Source organism: Argentina silus (assembly GCF_951799395.1).
Source record: "Argentina silus genome assembly, chromosome: 9".
Classification (NCBI taxonomy): Eukaryota; Metazoa; Chordata; class Actinopteri; order Argentiniformes; family Argentinidae; genus Argentina; species Argentina silus.
In genome coordinates this window covers 23,361,619-23,380,729 of record NC_139663.1, presented here as the reverse complement: position 1 = coordinate 23,380,729, position 19,111 = coordinate 23,361,619, and the positions used below count along the sequence as shown (strand labels likewise).

Sequence of the window (19,111 nt, the reverse complement as noted above, 5' to 3'; positions counted from 1 at the left end):
CACCCCCCCCCACAACACACAGACACACACACACACACACACACACACACACACACAGATCAGAGCACAGGGTAAGCCGTAGTTTGGCGCCTTGCTCAAGGGCACAACAGCACATCCAGCTCCCTCCTGGGGTGGGGATCGAACCTGCAACCTCCTGGCCGGCCTCTCTAACCTCTACCCTGTAAATGTGCATCATCAACCATTCAATACTCCAACATTTTTAACTCATAACTCTGAATACATGCAGATTCATCCACAACACGGTCTTTTATACTTTCAGACTTTGTTACGTTTTTGTCCTTGTCCTTTGTGTTGTGATTGTGTGTCACTGGTGGCTGCAACATTGTAATTTCCCCTCAGGGGTCAATAAAGTGTCTGTCTCCGTCTGTCTGTCTGTCTGTCTGTCTGTATCTATCTAAAACTCGTCAACATCCTTATATGCACAGAAATCACCGTCAATAATACAGTAGGACACAAAACTGACCATATCTCCAAAATCTACACCAAAGATCACAAGACCAAAAGCAAACCTTTCTCCCTTCCTCCTCTATGTCCTCAACCCTGCCCACCGTGAAGGGAGATCAGACCTGAGATCAGACCTGAGACCTGGGATCAGACCTGAGACCTGGGATCAGACCTGGGATCAGACCTGGGATCAGACCTGAGACCTGGGATCAGACCTGGGATCAGACCTGGGATCAGACCTGGGATCAGACCTGAGATCAGACCTGAGATCAGACCTGGGATCAGACCTGAGATCAGACCTGAGACCTGGGATCAGACCTGGGATCAGACCTGAGACCTGGGATCAGACCTGGGATCAGACCTGAGATCAGACCTGGGATCAGACCTGAGACCTGGGATCAGACCTGGGACCTGGGATCAGACCTGGGACCTGGGATCAGACCTGGGACCTGGGATCAGACCTGGGATCAGACCTGGGACCTGGGATCAGACCTGGGACCTGGGATCAGACCTGGGATCAGACCTGAGATCAGACCTGAGATCAGACATGGGATCAGACCTGGGATCAGACCTGAGACCTGGGATCAGACCTGGGACCTGGGATCAGACCTGGGATCAGACCTGAGATCAGACATGAGATCAGACATGAGATCAGACATGAGATCAGACATGGGATCAGACATGGGATCAGACCTGAGACCTGAGATCAGACCTGAGACCTGGGATCAGACCTGAGATCAGACCTGCGTTTATCTGTGCTTGATTGAGTTTGCCTGGCACTCTGGGCAGGCTCAAGCCAACTCTCAAAGTATTTCAAATACTTTTCGACCCATATCTGTGAACAGCAGGCCTATTGCACAAATAGCCAGCTAGACACCACTTTCTAAAAATGGGCTACATTTTTTGTGTGGTATCCATGGAAACCACAGCCCATAAAATTCAAAAAAGTGGGAGGCACGCTGATGGTTCTGCAGTTCCATATTCATCTACGGTGAGGAATCATCATTTCACCTGCAGGGAATTCATGCAAAGGAGCCCCCCAGAGGCCAACCTTGGTATAGCAAGCAGAGAACGTCAATGATTTTGAGAAGGAAATCATTGATGAATATAATAATACAAACAACAAGGCTATTCTTGATTTCTATGAACTAAGACACATGCATGACTGCCTCTCCACCCAGCTCAGGAGGAGGGAAGGGGGGGGGGGGGGGGGGGGGAGAGAGAGAGAAAGAAAGAGAGAGAAAGAGAGAGACAGACAACAGAGAACAGGGAAAGAGAGGGTAGTTAGAGAGAAGGAAGGAGAGAAAGAAGAGCAATAGAGTGAAAAGGAAAGAAAGAAAGAAGGAGAGCGGAGGCCTGTTTCTGGGCCAGGGTCCTGTACCTGCGGTGCCAGGTAACCGTGCCATCAGCGTCAAGGCTATGTAGGCCACAGGCCTCTGTCTCAGAGAACACGCTGTGCTACGAAGGCAAGAGATGAAACTAGGAATCCAGAACACAGAACAAACCTCAGGCCCAGGCTCTCCTTCACAATGACAACCCTCAGGCCCAGGCTCTCCTTTACAATGACAAACCTCAGGCCCAGGCTGCTCCTCTGCGGCTCCGGGGGTAGAGGAGCATGGGTTTGAATAGATTTTTACAAATACAACTGTCACAAAGCGTTGAAGTCACCAGAACCTGTTGGAAAACCGTGTCTTCATAGTTCAGCAGAAGGTAAACAAAGTGGAGAAAGAGGGAAAGATGAAGGGAAAGAGAAAACCTCCAATAAGAACAAGCGCCATCGGCAGTCACAGCGCTGGAGAAAGAAGGAACACTTTCACTAAAGTTTCACAGCAACAGAGACATTTTGGTAAAATATACCAACATGTCAAAAAAACAAACATCTTTATAGGACTTTTGGTGCCCTTTCCTTGTTAACCCAGGGACAAGAGACAGAGAGAGAGGAAGAGAAAAAGAAAGAGAGAGGGGGAGAGAGACAGAGGGAGAGAGAGAGAGAGACAGAGAGAGAGAGAGAGAGAACTTAAAGGATGCCTCCTACATGGTGAGTGTGATGTGGGACGGCCTCAATTAGAAGGAGGTCAGGATGAGAGGAGGAGTCTAGAATTAGGGCTGGAGGAGAGGAGGGGGGGAGGGGGGAGGAGAGGAGGGGGGAGGAAGGACGCACAACTCAGAGGAATGAACGGCAACAAGAAGACAGGAACGTTATGAAGGAGGAGTGTCAATTATCTGGGAGACCCACTGAGCAACACTGTACAACACCAAGCTGAGGGGCCAAAGAGACACAACAACAACAACAACAACAATAAATGACTCGTTATCGTCATTAAGTCATTAAGTCATTAAAAAGGAGCACTTAAAAACATGCTCCCACGTCGTCTTTGCATTGAGAGGAAAATGTAAAAACATAAACAAAAGAGTTTCTACTCGTCTGTCCACTGACGTCACATTCCATGGAGGGTGACAAAGGGCTGTCACATGACAAACAACAAAGGCAATAAGAACTCACGGTAACTCAGACTCAGCGCTAAACTTTAAAACACAACCAGGATCAAAGCAAGATCACCGTACCGAAAATGCCGGGAGAGGCTCCTGTCTCTCCCCATGGCTCATCAGGGTCCCAGGAAGCCCCTCGGTTCTGACGTAGAAACGCCTCTCTGTCTCTCCACTGACGGGTTAAAGTCCTCGTGTCGTCAGAGTCAATAAATATCCAGAATAAAATCAACTAATAAAGCGTGAAACCTCTGTCCCGCTGCAGACTATGAATCCAGCCAAAAAAGGAGGGAGGGAGAGAGAGAGAGAGAGAGAGAGAGACAGAGAGAGAGAGAGAGAGACAGAAAGAGAGGGAGAGAGAGAGAGACAGAGAGAGAGATAAAAGCGTGTTTCTCTCCGCCACCAAAACAACCTCAGGCGTCCGTCAGCTGGGCTCCATCATGTTTCGCTTCCCTTTCTCTCGCTTTTCCTCTCCATCTCATCCTCCTCTTCTCCTCCTCCTCCTCCTCCCTCTGACGGGAGGTCACAGAGGCTGGGTCACCCCGGGGGTGGTCGTGGTCGTGCTCCTTTGTATGAAGTGTCACCTCCTCATCCACAGTCTGAGTGGAGCAGACAATTGATCGGCGGTTCTCTCAGCAGAGGAGGGAGAGAGCAGGATGAAGGGAGAACCGGAGAGGAGGGAGAGAGGAGAGAGGAGGGAGAGAGGAGAGGAGAGAGAGGAGGGAGAGAGGAGAGGAGAGAGGAGGGAGAGAGGAGGGAGAGAGGAGAGGAGAGGAGAGAGAGGAGACTCCCTAATGAATTCCAGCAGCAGGTCAGCACAGGGAGTGTAAGACCCACTGAGGAGAGTCGTAACAGGCGAGGTACAGAGCCACTGACGTCTTTCAGAAAAAACGGAGAATCACACAAAAAGTCATGATCGACCACAAATGATAGTCCATCGCTGACGCAGGTTGGTCCCAAAACACCATCCACAGGGAACTTAAGACCTCATTCGCTCAAGAAACTCTTTTTTTGCCAGGTCTCACAGTATTGTTATTTCATTTCCCTGAATAATTACGATTGTTTTTTTTCTTCTTAAAAGGATGTCTGTCTACATTAAACCTTTATTTTAGCAGGGAGTCCCATTGAGACCAAGGTCTCTTTTACAAGAAAGCCCTGCATTCACACAGTTTACAACCATACATCACACAAATGACGACATTATAAAACACAATCAAGAAAAAGACACATTTTTCAACAGAGGTCCTCAATCAAGACGATAAAAACAGCCCGAGGGTCAGCAGAGCAGCTGACTGACCCGTTCTCTGCAGATCGTTCCAGCAGTGAGGAGCAGCACCACTAAACACACATTCACCCGACTCAGTGGAGACCCGAGGAACCTCAAGAGTTAACCAACCCTGAGAAGGAGGTCAGAGGTCACATAGGCGGGCCCCAATATCTGACCCTGATTCTCAACAGACTAACAACATAAAACACCCAGACACCATTTCTGAAAACTATTTCAACTCCAGGTTGGATAATTTGACATGGCAAACAACAAAGAATAAACCAAGAATACTCTAAATACTGTTTTGAATAACTTTCAAATGTTCCAGCACTTGCGAACCCACGGGTGTTCGAGCCGCTTAAGAAGTCCTGCGGCAGAGTGTGTCAGAAACCTGAGAGACAGTTTATTAAAGGAAGTAGGCTGTGTATAAATAGAGCGCCTCCATGGGGAGGGGGGGTTGGGCACATGTGCCGGGACAGAGATGGATGGATGGTCAAGTTTAGAGACGCCTGGATAGGACAATGATTTAACCCCAGTGCTCTTACAGTCAGTATACAGTACACACACACACACACACACACACACACACACACACACATACATTTCTTGTCAATATTTGCTATTTGTTTTTTATGTCCATGCACCAACCTCACCAAGTCAATTTCCTGTATGTGCAAATATACTTGGCCAAATAAAAAAGAATTCTGATCTTCTGACACACACACACACACACACACACACACACACACACACACACACACACACACTAAATAGTGAATATGTTCCACAAAGACTGATTGATTAGAAGGCCTAATGCGACAGGAGAGACATCACAACCCTGTCTTCCACATGGTGGTTCAGGCAGCGAGGCCGGGGCCGCATCTGTTGGTGCAATCTAACCCGTCTCAGCCAATCAGCACAGGTCAGAGCGGTCAACAGACAAGGCGGCGGACGGCAAGCAGCAGGGGACAGATTCCATCGGTCTGGGTGGCGAAGCACGGCTTTCATCCAGAACCATGGCGATAGTTACCACCCTCATCAGGCAATGAGATCACAAATAGGGGCAGAAAATATTTAAAACATCAAAGAAGAGATATGATATCTACTTCTTATGAATTTATTTATACATGTTTACTTATAAACAACCGTCCTCGCTAGAATCCTTCCCTGCCTCTAGGTGGGGCTATCACAAACCAGCTCACCAAAACCAGTTGTTGGAAATCCAGATACAACATGCAGGCCATTCTGTGCACTACAATGAGCCCGCCCTCCGACTTCTACCTCCACCAGCCTCCCCTGGCCTACAACCATTTGACTAGAACGTTTTAAAAGACATCATTAAGCCACCTGTGTTGGGGCTGACCCAGGCAGATCTAGAGGGCTGAGGGTTAGGGTTAGTACCCCAGACACAAGACCCTAACCAGCAGACACAAGACCCTAACCAGCAGACACAAGACCCTAACCAGCAGACACAAGACCCTAACCAGCAGACAAGACGCTAACTAGCAGCCATTTACACCATCAAGACCTCAGGGCCGTCTCCACATAACACACTGAGAACAGCAGAGAACACACTCTCTGGAACACACACAGCACAGAACACACTCTCTGGAACACACACAGCACAGAACACACTCTCTGGAACACACACAGCAGAGAACACACTCTCTGGAACACACACAGCACAGAACACACTCTCTAGAACACACACAGCACAGAACACACTCTTTGGAACACACACAGCACAGAACACAGCATCATCAGATGTGATGAAAAGACCATGAGAAGTCCAGTCCAGACAACCACAGTTCAGTTTGTCAAACTGATTACATGTTGAAATGAGTCGTGACATTTTCTTTGCTGCCTTCTGAGGTAAAAAAACTAAACAAAAAGAAACTGTTACTCCACCATGACATTGTCACCATCTACAGCCCCAGACACAAGAGCTACAATCATGATGATGATGATGTCACAGCGTTGGAGAGAACAGGACAGAATGTTGTGGGTCACGTTGCACCTTTACCAAATAGACCTGCTGCATTATGGGTAATGACAGGAGAGAGTCTGCCATGATAACCTCTTCCACTGAAAGCCCTATTTGACTAATTTCTGCCTAAAAACCAGACCCAGACTAAACTGCTTAACATTAGAAATGTGATGATCAGATGCAAAAGCAGGATTCCATGTGATAGGGAACTCCTTGAAGTTTTGGACGGATATGATCAGATCATAGTTCAGAATAACATACTACACATGACAAGGAGATAAAGTAAAATTAAAGCGGAAAGAAAACCTGTATATGGGCCCGTCCGGCTTAAGAGGTTAAAAATTAAACCTGGATTACCTCTAAGCCCGTCTACTGAGCCCGTCTGCATGTCAACCTCCTCTGAGGTCCATCTCAGAATTCTAACCTCGATTCTCCGTGTCCGCGACTAACATCAGCTAACATTAGTCACGGCTAACAAAGACTCAACGGTGGAGTGATGGGGCCAAGCAGGCTTGGTTCAAAAGTAACTAAGTAACAAACCAAGTCAGAAAGTTCATTTGAGGTGATTTGGCCGTGCTGATGAACTTTGTCTACCCATTGCTTCCATAGTTTTTTTCGTTAGCGGTGGCTAAAGTTAGCTAAAGTTAGCTGAAGTTAGGAGTGACTCTGAACCAGGGATTACAGATTCTCCTGGCCCATGGACGACTTTCAGGTAAGGAACCATCTGACTATAAAGTGTAAAAAAAAAAAAAAGTGAAGTATCCCTTTAAGATTGAGGCAAGGAGAGACACCGTGAAGAGACTCCAGCCAACAGCGGTGCTGCATTAGTAATAGGATCCTCCGCTCCAAAAGCATGACAATGCATTTTTAACACTGGCTTTCCAGGGATGTGATATTTTAAACTGCCATAGTCCAGGCTGCTGGCTCGGAGGAAGAGGAAGAGGAAGAGAGAGAGTTGATCAGACGGTAGAGATTCTATTCCTTTGGTCTGGGAGAGATTCTAGGCACCGTGTGATGAACAAGACACCAGTTCGATCATCCCAATGGCGATTGTGTCCTGAGTTATCCATTCAAGCATTACAACCAAAGCGTCTCAAATCCCAATAACTTCTATAATAACTAAATATAGTCCTGTCTCCTCATGAGAGGGACCAGAGCACAGCAGTCTAAGTCCACTCAATTAATTACATTTAATTTACATTGAAGTCATTTAGCAGATGCTTTTATCCAAAGCGATTTACAATTTGTACAAGTACATTTGTCTCAGTAACTGAATCCACAATACAACATCATCATCATCATCATCAGTAAAACCTTCCAGAAGAACAAGCACCATCAGTCACAGTCCTGGAGGAAGGAAGAACGCTCCAGGCCAAACTCCAAACATAGAAAAGCTGCTTCCACTGGCAAAATGCTGCTTCGTCCAAACAAAGATCCATATCGTTCAGTACCTTGATGGGTACACATTAAACGCATAAACTTTGATGTCACAATAGTTGTCGAAACACAAAACCGACACACACACGGTTCACCCAGCAGGACTCACCTGAGACAACACTTCATAGCCTCCTACAGAACGCTAGAAATCTAAAGCAGAGGAAGAAACTCACAGTGCGTGTGTTTGTGTGTATACGTGTGTGTGTGTGTAAAGCCTGTCACATCTGAATATAGATGCAGCAGATGTGAGAGTCACTGTGTGTGTGTGTGAGCGTGTGTGTATGTGTGTGTGAGCGTGTGCGTGTATGTGTGCGTGTGTATGTGTGTGTGTGTGTGTGTGTGTGTGTGTGTGCATTCCTCTGCCAGAAACAGCAAAGTGCTGCAAGAAGCTAAGAGCTGGATAAAGAGGAGAAAAAACAATGGGATTCAACGTGACACAAAACGGTAGGGGTGTGTGTGTGTGTGTGTGTGTGTGTGGGTGTGTGTGTGTGTGGGTGTGTGTGTGTGTGTTAGACAGCCACAAAGTGCGTGCGCATGCAAAAGTGTTTGTTTTCTATTTCCCAATCAATGCTGAGGACACAGACATGTGACACTCGGGCGGCGGCTTCCTCGTGTCCCTGCAGGAGAGAAACAGAATACGCTGACTGACATCACATCATCTACAGCCTCAAGGACTTCAAACAGTCAGCAGCTCCACCGCACCACCTGACAACCCACTGGTGACAGTGTGGATCAAAGTTAGAAGAGATCTGATTCTAGTCTGAACGGAGGCTTGGTTTGAAGGGAGGCTTGGTTTGAAGGGAGGCTTGGTTTGAAGGGAGGCTTGGTTCGAAGGGAGGCTTGGTTTGAAGGGAGGGTTGGTTCGAAGGGAGGCTTGGTTTGAAGGGAGGCTTGGTTCGAAGGGAGGCTTGGTTCGAACGGAGGCTTGGTTCAAAGGGAGGCTTGGTTCAAAGGGAGGCTTGGTTCAAAGGGAGGCTTGGTTTGAAGGGAGGCTTTTCCTATCACACTCCCATCTTTAGCACCTCAACCACTGGTACTGAAGCACCTCAGCCACTGGTACTGAAGCACCTCAGCCACTGGTACTGAAGCACCTCAGCCACTGAAGACGATCAGTGAAATATTCATACGCTGTCCTTATTACAACATCAGTGGTGACAGCTGCTGTCACTGCATATCTGGCCACCCCCTCAGTTGACGTTTCAATTATGATTTTACTCCTGTCATATTGTCAAGTCCTCTGTTGTATATCTGGGTGAGGGTGAGTGTTAAACAGGTCTGTCTGAGTGTGAAGTTATTCGGCTGTTTTGGGGATTTCATTCTGTCTGCTGAGAAGAGGCTGAGAAGAGGCTGTGAAGAGGCTGAGAAGAGGCTGAGAAGAGGCTGTGAAGAGGCTGAGAAGAGGCTGTGGAGGTGAGTCACTGAGAGTATGACTCAAACAGACTGGTGAAGCGGGTTCTGTGTGTGTGTGTGTGTGTGTCTGTGCATGCGTGTGTGTGTGTCTGCCTGCATGCCCCTCTGTTCATTTGTCTGTCTGTAGGCCTGTGTGTAGGTCTGTCTGTCAGACACGAGTTTTGAGCAGACAGTTTTTCCTCCCCAGGATAAGAAGGAATGAAGAGATCCTCCAGTCATCATTATTCTGTCCTCCTATCCTCCTCTCTAACCAGTCACCATCTAGAACACGGCGGAAAAAGGAATGGAAAACATGTCACATGTAAACGTACAACAGGATGGAACACTGAAGCAACCGATTGGTTACCTGACGCTGTCAATCAGCTGCTGATGGTCCTCATTGGTTAAGATGTCCGGGAGGGCGTCTGCCAGACTCTCCACGTCCCTCTCAGCAGCGTACTGCTTCAGCACCTCAAACAGCTTCTCCTTCACATCAGGCTCCTCCCCCAGGATCTCATCCACCTGGCGGAGGTAAACAACAACACCTTGGAACGCTTTCTTCCAGAATCGACCCCCCCAGAACGCTTTCTTCCAGAAACGACCCCCCCAGAACACTTTCTTCCAGAATCGACCCCCCCAGAACGCTTTCTTCCAGAATCGACCCCCCCAGAACGCTTTCTTCCAGAAACGACCCCCCAGAACGCTTTCTTCCAGAATCGACCCCCCCAGAACGCTTTCTTCCAAAAACGACCCCCCCAGAACACTTTCTTCCAGAAACGACCCCCCCAAAACGCTTTCTTCCTTGGTCCGCAGAAATGACCCCCCCAGAACGAGATTATGTTGCCCTCAGACAAACGATGTGATTGGTGCTGACATACTGACTAAGGACGGCCACAGTCTTCTTGTTTAACACAAGGGCTTTACGTACACATGCAGGAGTGTGTGTATACACACACACACACATGCAGGAGTGTGTGTATACATGCAGGAGTGTACACACACACGTACAAGAGTACACACAGTTCTCTGGGGAAGCAATCTTCAAAATACAGAGGCTGGAAGGGAACCAATCAGAACAACGGACAGGCCAACTGACATCTGGGAGGGTTTAATTATCCTGAGTCCTTGTGGTGCCGAGAGCTACCAGTAGGGGCCGCTGTTGAAATTACTTTTATTTGAGCCGATTTTTGGGGGGTTGACCTGTGCATTCCGTGCAACAAAGGTGTAGTTTTGATGATTTCAAGATTTGATTTGTATTTTTTATTTTATTTTCTCAATTCAAGGGAGAACCATCCTCCCCTTCCTCAATGGACCAGCACACAAACGCACACAAACACACACAAACACACACCCCCACCCACCTTCTTATTAAACTCCAGCGCCTTGTGCGCCCGGTCCTGTCTGACGCTGTCGCCGCTCTGGGACATCTCCTTCATGCTGCTGCTGAGGCGTTTGGGCCGCCGGCTCATACTGAGCACGCCCAGACGGAGCGGCCGGCCCTGCGCCGCCTTGATCATGGCCGCCGCCGTCTCGTGCTGCTTCACCGGGATGCTGTTGACCTCCATGACGAAGTCGCCCGCCTTCAGGCCGCTGCGGCCCGCCGGGGAGTTGGGCATACAGTCCTCCACCAGCAGGGGGCAGTCTCCCACGATGGTGAAGCCGAACCGGCCGTCCGGGCCTGGGGAGATTTCGATCTAAGGGGAGGAGATGAGTTAACTCAGGTGTTTTATGTGTATTTACATTAAACAATACTGCAAAATGGAGCATCATCATTTATGCATTTTTAGTGAATAAAGTCACCCTTGAATGTTGACAATTTGGGCGACTTTATTCACCCTTATTTTATCCTGTAAGTAACCTCTGAGTCAAGATATCTTGTTTTGAACGCCCTGATCAGTCCAAAACACTGATGTTCCAAATTGCCCATTTGAGTCAATTCCTACAACTCCCAAAATTCCCCTCTCCCTCCCACGCCAGGTCCTTCTGAGCTCGAGCTACCGCCTGCTGCTCTCTGGGAATCTCTGGCGTAGTAGAGCAGGTCAGAGTAGAGTAGAGCAGGTCAGAGTAGAGCAGGTCAGAGTAGAGCAGGTCAGAGTAGAGCAGGGTCAGAGTAGAGCAGGGTCAGAGTAGAGCAGGGTCAGAGTAGAGCAGGACAGAGTAGAGCAGGACAGAGTAGAGCAGGACAGAGTAGAGCAGGACAGAGTAGAGCAGGACAGAGTAGAGCAGGACAGGGTCAGAGTAGAGCAGGTCAGAGTAGAGCAGGTCAGAGTAGAGCAGGTCAGAGTAGAGCAGGGTCAGAGTAGAGCAGGGTCAGAGTAGAGCAGGTCAGGGTCAGAGTAGAGCAGAGTAGAGCAGGTCAGAGTAGAGCAGAGTAGAGCAGGTCAGAGTAGAGCAGGTCAGAGTAGAGCAGGGTCCGAGGGCTAAAACTCATCTGATGTATTTTAACGCGGTATGAGACTTTTTTAGGAAGTAAACACAGACCTCGCGTTTCGATATCTATGATGCAGCTGCACGCAAAATTATGACAGTTCAAGACGGTATGCATTATGGATAGACCAGAAAATGGATTTCGGGTAAACTTTCCCTTTGAGAGTGAGATTCAAAATAAACTGTCCATTGGTTGTTCACGTTATGCTAACTGCTATGTTCTAACAGTATACTTTGTCACTTTACCACAGATCAACATTATACAGCACCAGTTCAGACTAGCAACCAACGCATCAGTTGAAGTTGCAGTTTCGTAACCATAACGTAACGTAACCATAACAACGTTACAATCATTCACCAATCAAAACACCTATCGAACCTATCAGATGGCAAGGTAGAGGCATGTTGCTAATGCTAACACTAATGCTAATGCCTATCCAACTGTGGGGTCAAAGGGTATGGATGTGGTTCTTATCTCATACTCTCTCAGACGGCCTCTGGAGGAGGTCCAGGCTAGATGCCACTCTTTAGAAATCCTGTGGTTTCTGATCCGGTTCTTAAAGGTTCTTTTTTGGACTGTGGCAGTCCCACTCTCATATTTTTTTCTGTTTTTTTATTGGACAGAGACAGTAGAAAGTGAGGAGGTGAGGGTATGATTTGAACCCATGCTGACATGGGCATGTGTGCATTGTAGGCCATGGTGCTAGACCACTGGACCAATAAGGTCACAGTACTGGTACCAGATCACTGGACCACCGCAGGCCACAGTACTGGTACCAGACCACTGGACCACCGCAGGCCACCTACCCACCTGTTCTATGCGGGACACCACTCCGATGCTGGGCGGGACGGTCTTCAGGGTGTGAGCCAGGGCGATGAGGGCCTGGGTGCTGAGGTTGGTGACGTCCTGTCCCTCGATGTCCACCACCTGGTCCCCTGGCTGCAGCCCAGCCAGGTAGGCGCTGCTGCCCTCCACCACAGACAGGATGTAGCTGGGCCCGGTGCCGCCCAAACGGAAGCCAAACTCCTCCGGCCAGTTCTGATTGGTTGCTGGTAGGGTCAGGTCTGGGTATAGTTAGGGAGAAACACAGGAGTGGTGAATTTTTTTAAATAGTGTAAAATGTGTAAAAAAGATGCTCTACTCCACCGTCCTCTCTTGAACTTCCTGTCTGTAATACTTTTATTATCCTTTATTTGTATCTTGTCTTTTTTATTTTCTCCCTTGAGTTTTCATCTGATCCTGGTCCTGTAAAGTTTCATCTGGTCCTGTAAAGTTTCATCTGGTCCTGTAAAGTGCATTGTATTGTAAAGTGTTGTATTGCATCTGTGTAAGAAATGTGCTACATGAATAAAGTTAGTTTTAATGTGTTACCAGTGCTATGCACAGGCTTTAACTTTGTAGCTAAGGGAGACATATAAGATGAAACGTCTGCCTTTCAGCCAGGGAGGTCAGAGACTAACATAACAACCACAAACATCACGTGGGTCGTCAAAGTGTTCACTTACTGACAATATGGTGGAATATTTCCCCCTTCAATAGACAACACCTTCAATATTCAAACATTCAAATACATCTACCTGCATCAGGCATCAGTCACACCGTAACACATCCCAAACCCGCAGAGAGACAGTCAACAGTAAACAAACACAACTTGTTTCGAGGCCAGACGTCACGAAGGAAGAGAGAGAGGCTCTTTAGGATTGTTGACACGCATCCCAGTAGCGTGTCACGGCGTCCTGCTGAACCGCCGGCCCTCCCCTGGTCACTGGCCTCATTCTCTTACTGCAGTCGCTGGCTGCGTCCCAATAGTCTAAAACGGCTTCCTCTCCTCTCCTTTCCTTTCCTCAGCTCCTCCCATTCACCTGCAAACTCAGGACAGTGTGTGAAGGCAGCATGACAGGCACCCAGAAGTGGATCTGCTGTCACCTGTCCAAGTTCTTTGAAGAAGATAGAAGATAGGTACTTTATTAATCCACATGGGGGGGGGGGGTTCTTTCTTTTGCACACATGCACCCCCCCAGGGAGAATACCAGCGCACCTGGAGCAGTTAGGGGTTAAGGGGCTAGGGGCCTTGCTCAACGGCAGTGGTAGACACCTGGATATGACGCCAGCAACCCTCCAGTCACCAGCTCACACCTGGCTCCCTCCTGGAGGGGATCCAACCAGTAACCCTCCAGTCACCAGCTCACATCCACCTCCCTCCTGGGGGGGATCCAACCAGTAACCCTCCAGTCACCAGCTCACATCCACCTCCCTCCTGGAGGGGATCCAACCAGTAACCCTCCAGTCACCAGCTCACATCCACCTCCCTCCTGGGGGGGATCCAACCAGTAACCCTCCAGTCACCAGCTCACATCCACCTCCCTCCTGGGGGGGATCCAACCAGTAACCCTCCAGTTACCAGCTCACATCCACCTCCCTCCTGGGGGGGATCCAACCAGTAACCCTCCAGTCACCAGCTCACATCCACCTCACTCCTGGGGGGGATCCAACCAGTAACCCTCCAGTTACCAGCTCACATCCACCTCCCTCCTGGGGGGGATCCAACCAGTAACCCTCCAGTTACCAGCTCACATCCACCTCCCTCCTGGGGGGGATCCAACCAGTAACCCTCCAGTTACCAGCTCACATCCACCTCCCTCCTGGGGGGGATCCAACCAGTAACCCTCCAGTCACCAGCTCACATCCACCTCCCTCCTGGGGGGGATCCAACCAGTAACCCTCCAGTTACCAGCTCACATCCACCTCCCTCCTGGGGGGGATCCAACCAGTAACCCTCCAGTCACCAGCTCACATCCACCTCCCTCCTGGGGGGGATCCAACCAGTAACCTGCCGATTACTGGCCGGCCTCTCTAACCTCTCGGCTACCTGCCGCCCCACAGGTCAGTTCAGAGGGAGAGAGAGAGAGAGGACAGAGAGAGAGTGAAAGCGAGAGGAGATAGAGAGGTAGGGAGTGAGAGAGAGTGAGAGAGAGGAGAGAGAGTGAGAGAGAGAGTGAGAGAGAGAGAGAGAGAGAGAGGGATACCCGTTACTCTGTCATGTACCAGAGCATCACCCCTTTAATGCCTCAGCTGCCTGCATCGCCCTCCCTCCCTCCCTCCTGGATGATAATGTAATCCAACAGGATCAACCTTTAATGAAAGGCTTATTGGACTCGCATGACTACAGCAGGAAGGTTGAGTTGATGTGCAATTTCAGATGCAATCAGTGGCATAAGTGGCAATATCTGGATTAATGTGCACACACACACACGCAGAAACACAGACGAATGCGCACACACACACACACACACACAGGTGTGAATCAAACAATCATGGTGAAGAAACGCAGGCCGATCAATGCCACTTTCCAGACTATTAATGCCAGATCACCACAAGCCCTGGTTAAAGCTCCAATCCAGACGACCCACGTTGTACGCCCCTGTGGATTACGTCCCACGGTACAAGCATCATAAGGACTTAGTGAATTGCTCGTACAAAACAGATGTTACATCACAAGAACCTGACAGTACTGAGATCAAACACCCCTCAACACACCAGGCCACGTTCGCTGCTCAAACAAACCCTGCTTTCGATCGTCAAAGTTCCCACACAGCCTTCCTCTCTGTACACACAGAGAGCCCAAAAATACTTCTGAAGCCCGCCGCGACCCAGATACACAGCTTTAGCCCTCTTCTGTTTTCTTCTGAAGACAGGATGAACACGATAAGAGAAACAAAGGAATAAAAGGAGAGAGAGAGACTCACAGAAGTCTTTGGAGGCGCTGCGGGACCCAGACTTGCTCTGGCGCAGCGAGAAGCGCCCCTTACGACTCAGGAAGCGCCTCATCTTCTGGACCCGTCTCGCGTCCGCTGAGAGGTCAAGACCCGCGAAGAGGCGTCCCAGCCAGCGCCCCAACGCCCACCCTCGTCTCCGGGTCACCTCAACCGAAGGGTTACCCCAAAACCGCCCCCAGCCCCCAGCACCCCCGCCGAGACCAATAGAGCAAGCCCGCTCAGGAGATCACATCGGCGGACACAGCGGGCCGACGCCTCCCTGTCCTGGATCAGAGATCCAGAGGTCCGGAGCAGAGGAGAGGGAGAGAGAGGGGACGCGGTCTGAGAGTCAGGCTCCCCATCGTCACTGGGTCTGTCCGGCCCGTCCTCTCGGCCCGGCGCTGAGCAGAAAACTGGGACACACTCGCTTGGTCCCTTTAATGATTCTTTCTCGAGAAAAGGTACTGCGAAGCCCCATTTTTCTATAAATACCTCCTCTCCCTCTCTCGCTCTCCCACTCGCTCTCCCACTCTCTCTCTCCCTCTCCCTCGTTCTCTCGGATAGGGCTCTCTCTGAGGGCTGGAGAGTGACCCAGAAACAGTGTGGCATGCATAGCAGCCAGGGACACTTGTCGCTGATTAGAGCATCTGTGAACCTCAGCCGTGCTCAGGCGCCAGGCGCAGATACACCCTCAAGGTTAGGCTCCTCAAGGTTAGGCTCCTGACGGAGCAGGAATATCAGGACCCAATGTGGGTCTCAAACCCATAAAGATAGTGAAAGGATGAAAGACAGCACAGTGACGGACCATCCTCATACAGTGAGTCACTCCTGCCTGACGCTGGACATCAGAGATGGCTTACATGGCCAGTTGGGTAGAGAGAGAGAGAGAGAGAGAGAGAGAGAGAGGTACTTTATTGATCCGAGGGGCTTTTTTTTTTTTTGTTGCAACCCTTGTTACTCCTTTGCTATGGCAGCACAGACCAAGAAAATGATGGTCAATCCATGTACAGTAGGACGGGTAGGGATCCAACACTGGTCTCCTACAAGAAAACATGAGCACCTACCATTAGGCCGAAAGGTCATCCTCAATATCCGAGAGCGACACTGAGTTGACATGTCTCAGCCAGCGCTACCTCATCACCCTAACCCTCATATGTAGGGTTACACACACACACACACACACACACACTCTATCACAATATTATATCTCACTGCCTTATCAGGGTCTTCATCGCCGAAAACGCCTCAGGGCCTAAACCACAGGAGGAAGACACAAGACTCCTAATTATAAGGATGAGTTGGGCCTCTGGGGTTGTCTCGTTTCTGCAGTGTCGTCAGATCTGTTGCAGCGATCACACTTCAAAGAACACAACGGAGAAGGCGGAGGTGAGTTGAGATGCATCATTAAGAGTATAGGGTCAGCTGTGAGACCAGCGAGCCTAGAGGACTAAGGTATCCTAGAGCCTAGAGGACTAAGGTATCCTAGAGGACTAAGGTATCCTAGAGCCTAGAGGACTAAGGTATCCTAGAGCCTAGAGGACTAAGGTATCCTAGAGCCTAGAGGACTAAGGTATCCTAGAACCTAGAGGACTAAGGTATCCTAGAACCTAGAGGACTAAGGTATCCTAGAGCCTAGGGGACTAAGATATCCTAGAGGACTAAGGTATCCTAGAGCCTAGAAGACTGGGGAAAGGTATCCTAGAACCTAGAGGACTGGGGAAAGGTATCCTACCGGACTACGGTATCCTAGAGCCTAGAGGACTAAGGTATCCTAGAGCCTAGAGGACTGGGGAAAGGTATCCTAGAGGACTAAGGTATCCTAGAGGACTACGGTATCCTAGAACCTAGAGGACTGGGGAAAGGTATCCTAGAGGACTAAGGTATCCTAGAGGACTAAGGTATCCTAGAGCCTAGAAGCCTGACACTCCTGGATACTAGAAGTAACAACCTGATGGGAAAGAAAGAAAAAGAGAGGGAAAAGATGAGAGAGAAAGAGGGAGGAGAGGAGAGAGAAAGAGGGAGGATGAAGATAACAACCATGGGCAAGGTGAGCAGCAGGGCGGCTTCCTTGGCCTGAATCTGCCAGGCTGATGAATCAAGCCCCGCTCCATCTGTGTCTCACAGCGATCCCCCCGGAGGGCAGTGTTGCCCCTAGCAACTGTAACCACCAAACCCAATCAATCAATCGGCAACTACACCCAATCAATCACTCAATCTTATTTATTTTTTTAGAAAATACATAATTTTGTAATTTTATAGAACAAAAAAACATACATCTGCTAGATATCATTCAGTCTCCCATACAAGCGTTCCTCACAAACACATCCTAATGACCGCAGACACAAACCCATGAAGAAATGACAGAGACAGAGTAGTACTGGAAAATAGCATATATTTGAATGAAACCACAGGAAATAGACCACATCAGTAGTGTGTGTGTGCGTGTGTGTGGTGTGAGTGTGAGTGTGTGTGTGTGTGTGCTTGTTGGCCTACTTGTCATGCTGCTGTGAGCGCCCAGCATGTGATGGACCAACTCAGAATAGCACAGGGTGTCCTGGAGAAGGCTCTGTGCCCAGACAGACAGACAGACAGACAGACACACACACACACACACACACACACAGACGGACACACGGACGGACGGACGGACGGACACACACACACTTAGCAGTCCAGTCCAGCAGTAAGAATCCATATCACATCGCAGACAAACTCTAAACACAAGCTCTACTACAGCATCTGGTCCAGAACACGGTAATCTGATTAGAAACACTTCAAGGGATAGGCCTAGTTCATTCTTTTCAAAGTCACTTCCAAAATCATGAACTATCCCTTTAACTCCAACAGAATGACTCCCAAGTCTTTAGGTAGTGGTTGTTTTGGGGCTTCGTGTGGACGTCAAGTGTCCTTACAGGAGTCTCACACGATTGTATCCCTAGGACCGGAAGAGCCAGGGGAGGCTGGTGGACCGGGGGAGGCTAGTGGACCAGGGGGGGCTGGGTGGACCAGGGGAGGCTGGTGGACCAGGGGACCGGGGGAGGCTGGGTTGACCAGGGGAGGCTGGTGGACCGGGGGAGGCTGGTGGACCAGGGGAGGCTGGTGGACCAGGGGAGGCTGGTGGACCAGGGGAGGCTAGTGGACCAGGGGACCAGGGGAGGCTAGTGGACCAGGGGAGGCTGGTGGACCGGGGGAGGCTGGTGGACCAGGGGACCAGGGGGGGCTGGGTGGACCAGGGGACCAGGGGGGGCTGGAGGAGGGAGAAATCGAAAGAACGAGGAATCCTCATTCCATTCCATGCATTACAATGAGCCTGTGTGAATGAGGATTCCTCCGATTCCTCCCTCTACCAGCCTCTCCCCTAATGCGTACCATGTAATAGGTTGCTCATTCAAGTCCCGTCCAGATCACGGTTGATAAAGTGAACTTAAGAATGAAGGCAGCTTTTCTCCAGTGCAAACCCCACTGACACTCACACAATGACCCTCCTTAAAGGGCATAAGACACAGGTAACATCCAGACCCCATCCAGAAATGGTTGCAAACCTCACACAATGCAAGTGGATAGTACATATATCAGTAAATCCTCATACGAACGAAAGAAATAATCCTTATTAAGACCTCTTACGATGACAGCCCACATGCAAACTGTGCTTAGTAGTCACGTTAGACCCAGTTACTAACGTTAGACCCAGTATTAACACAGAAACCACACCGCTCCCGTTCTACCCAATCACTTCCTTAACGCTCCCGTCACCCAATCACTTCCTCCAGGCGGCACACGGCCGTCTGTGAGTGCATGTTTGACCCCGTGTCTCAAACAGTAAGTGGTCCTATTGGAGACACTACTCCCCCAGTCCCCCCTCTCCCCTCTCCCAGTCCCCCCTCCCCCAGTCCCCC

At 49.5% G+C, this 19,111-nt stretch overlaps 1 protein-coding gene across 1 annotated transcript in view; it reads right to left on the bottom strand.

Moving 5' to 3' along the window:
- Positions 1–15,288, bottom strand: part of grid2ipa (glutamate receptor, ionotropic, delta 2 (Grid2) interacting protein, a) — a gene marked incomplete at its 5' end in the record, with an annotated part of 37,826 nt that extends 22,538 nt beyond the window's left edge. The window contains 4 exons of the mRNA XM_083677450.1: positions 9,400–9,554; positions 10,394–10,726; positions 12,271–12,524; positions 15,207–15,288. Coding sequence (XP_083533576.1) covers positions 9,400–9,554; positions 10,394–10,726; positions 12,271–12,524; positions 15,207–15,288 — 824 coding nt within the window. The remainder of the gene's footprint in view (positions 1–9,399; positions 9,555–10,393; positions 10,727–12,270; positions 12,525–15,206) is intronic.
- Between the last annotated feature and the right edge of the window lie 3,823 nt (positions 15,289–19,111).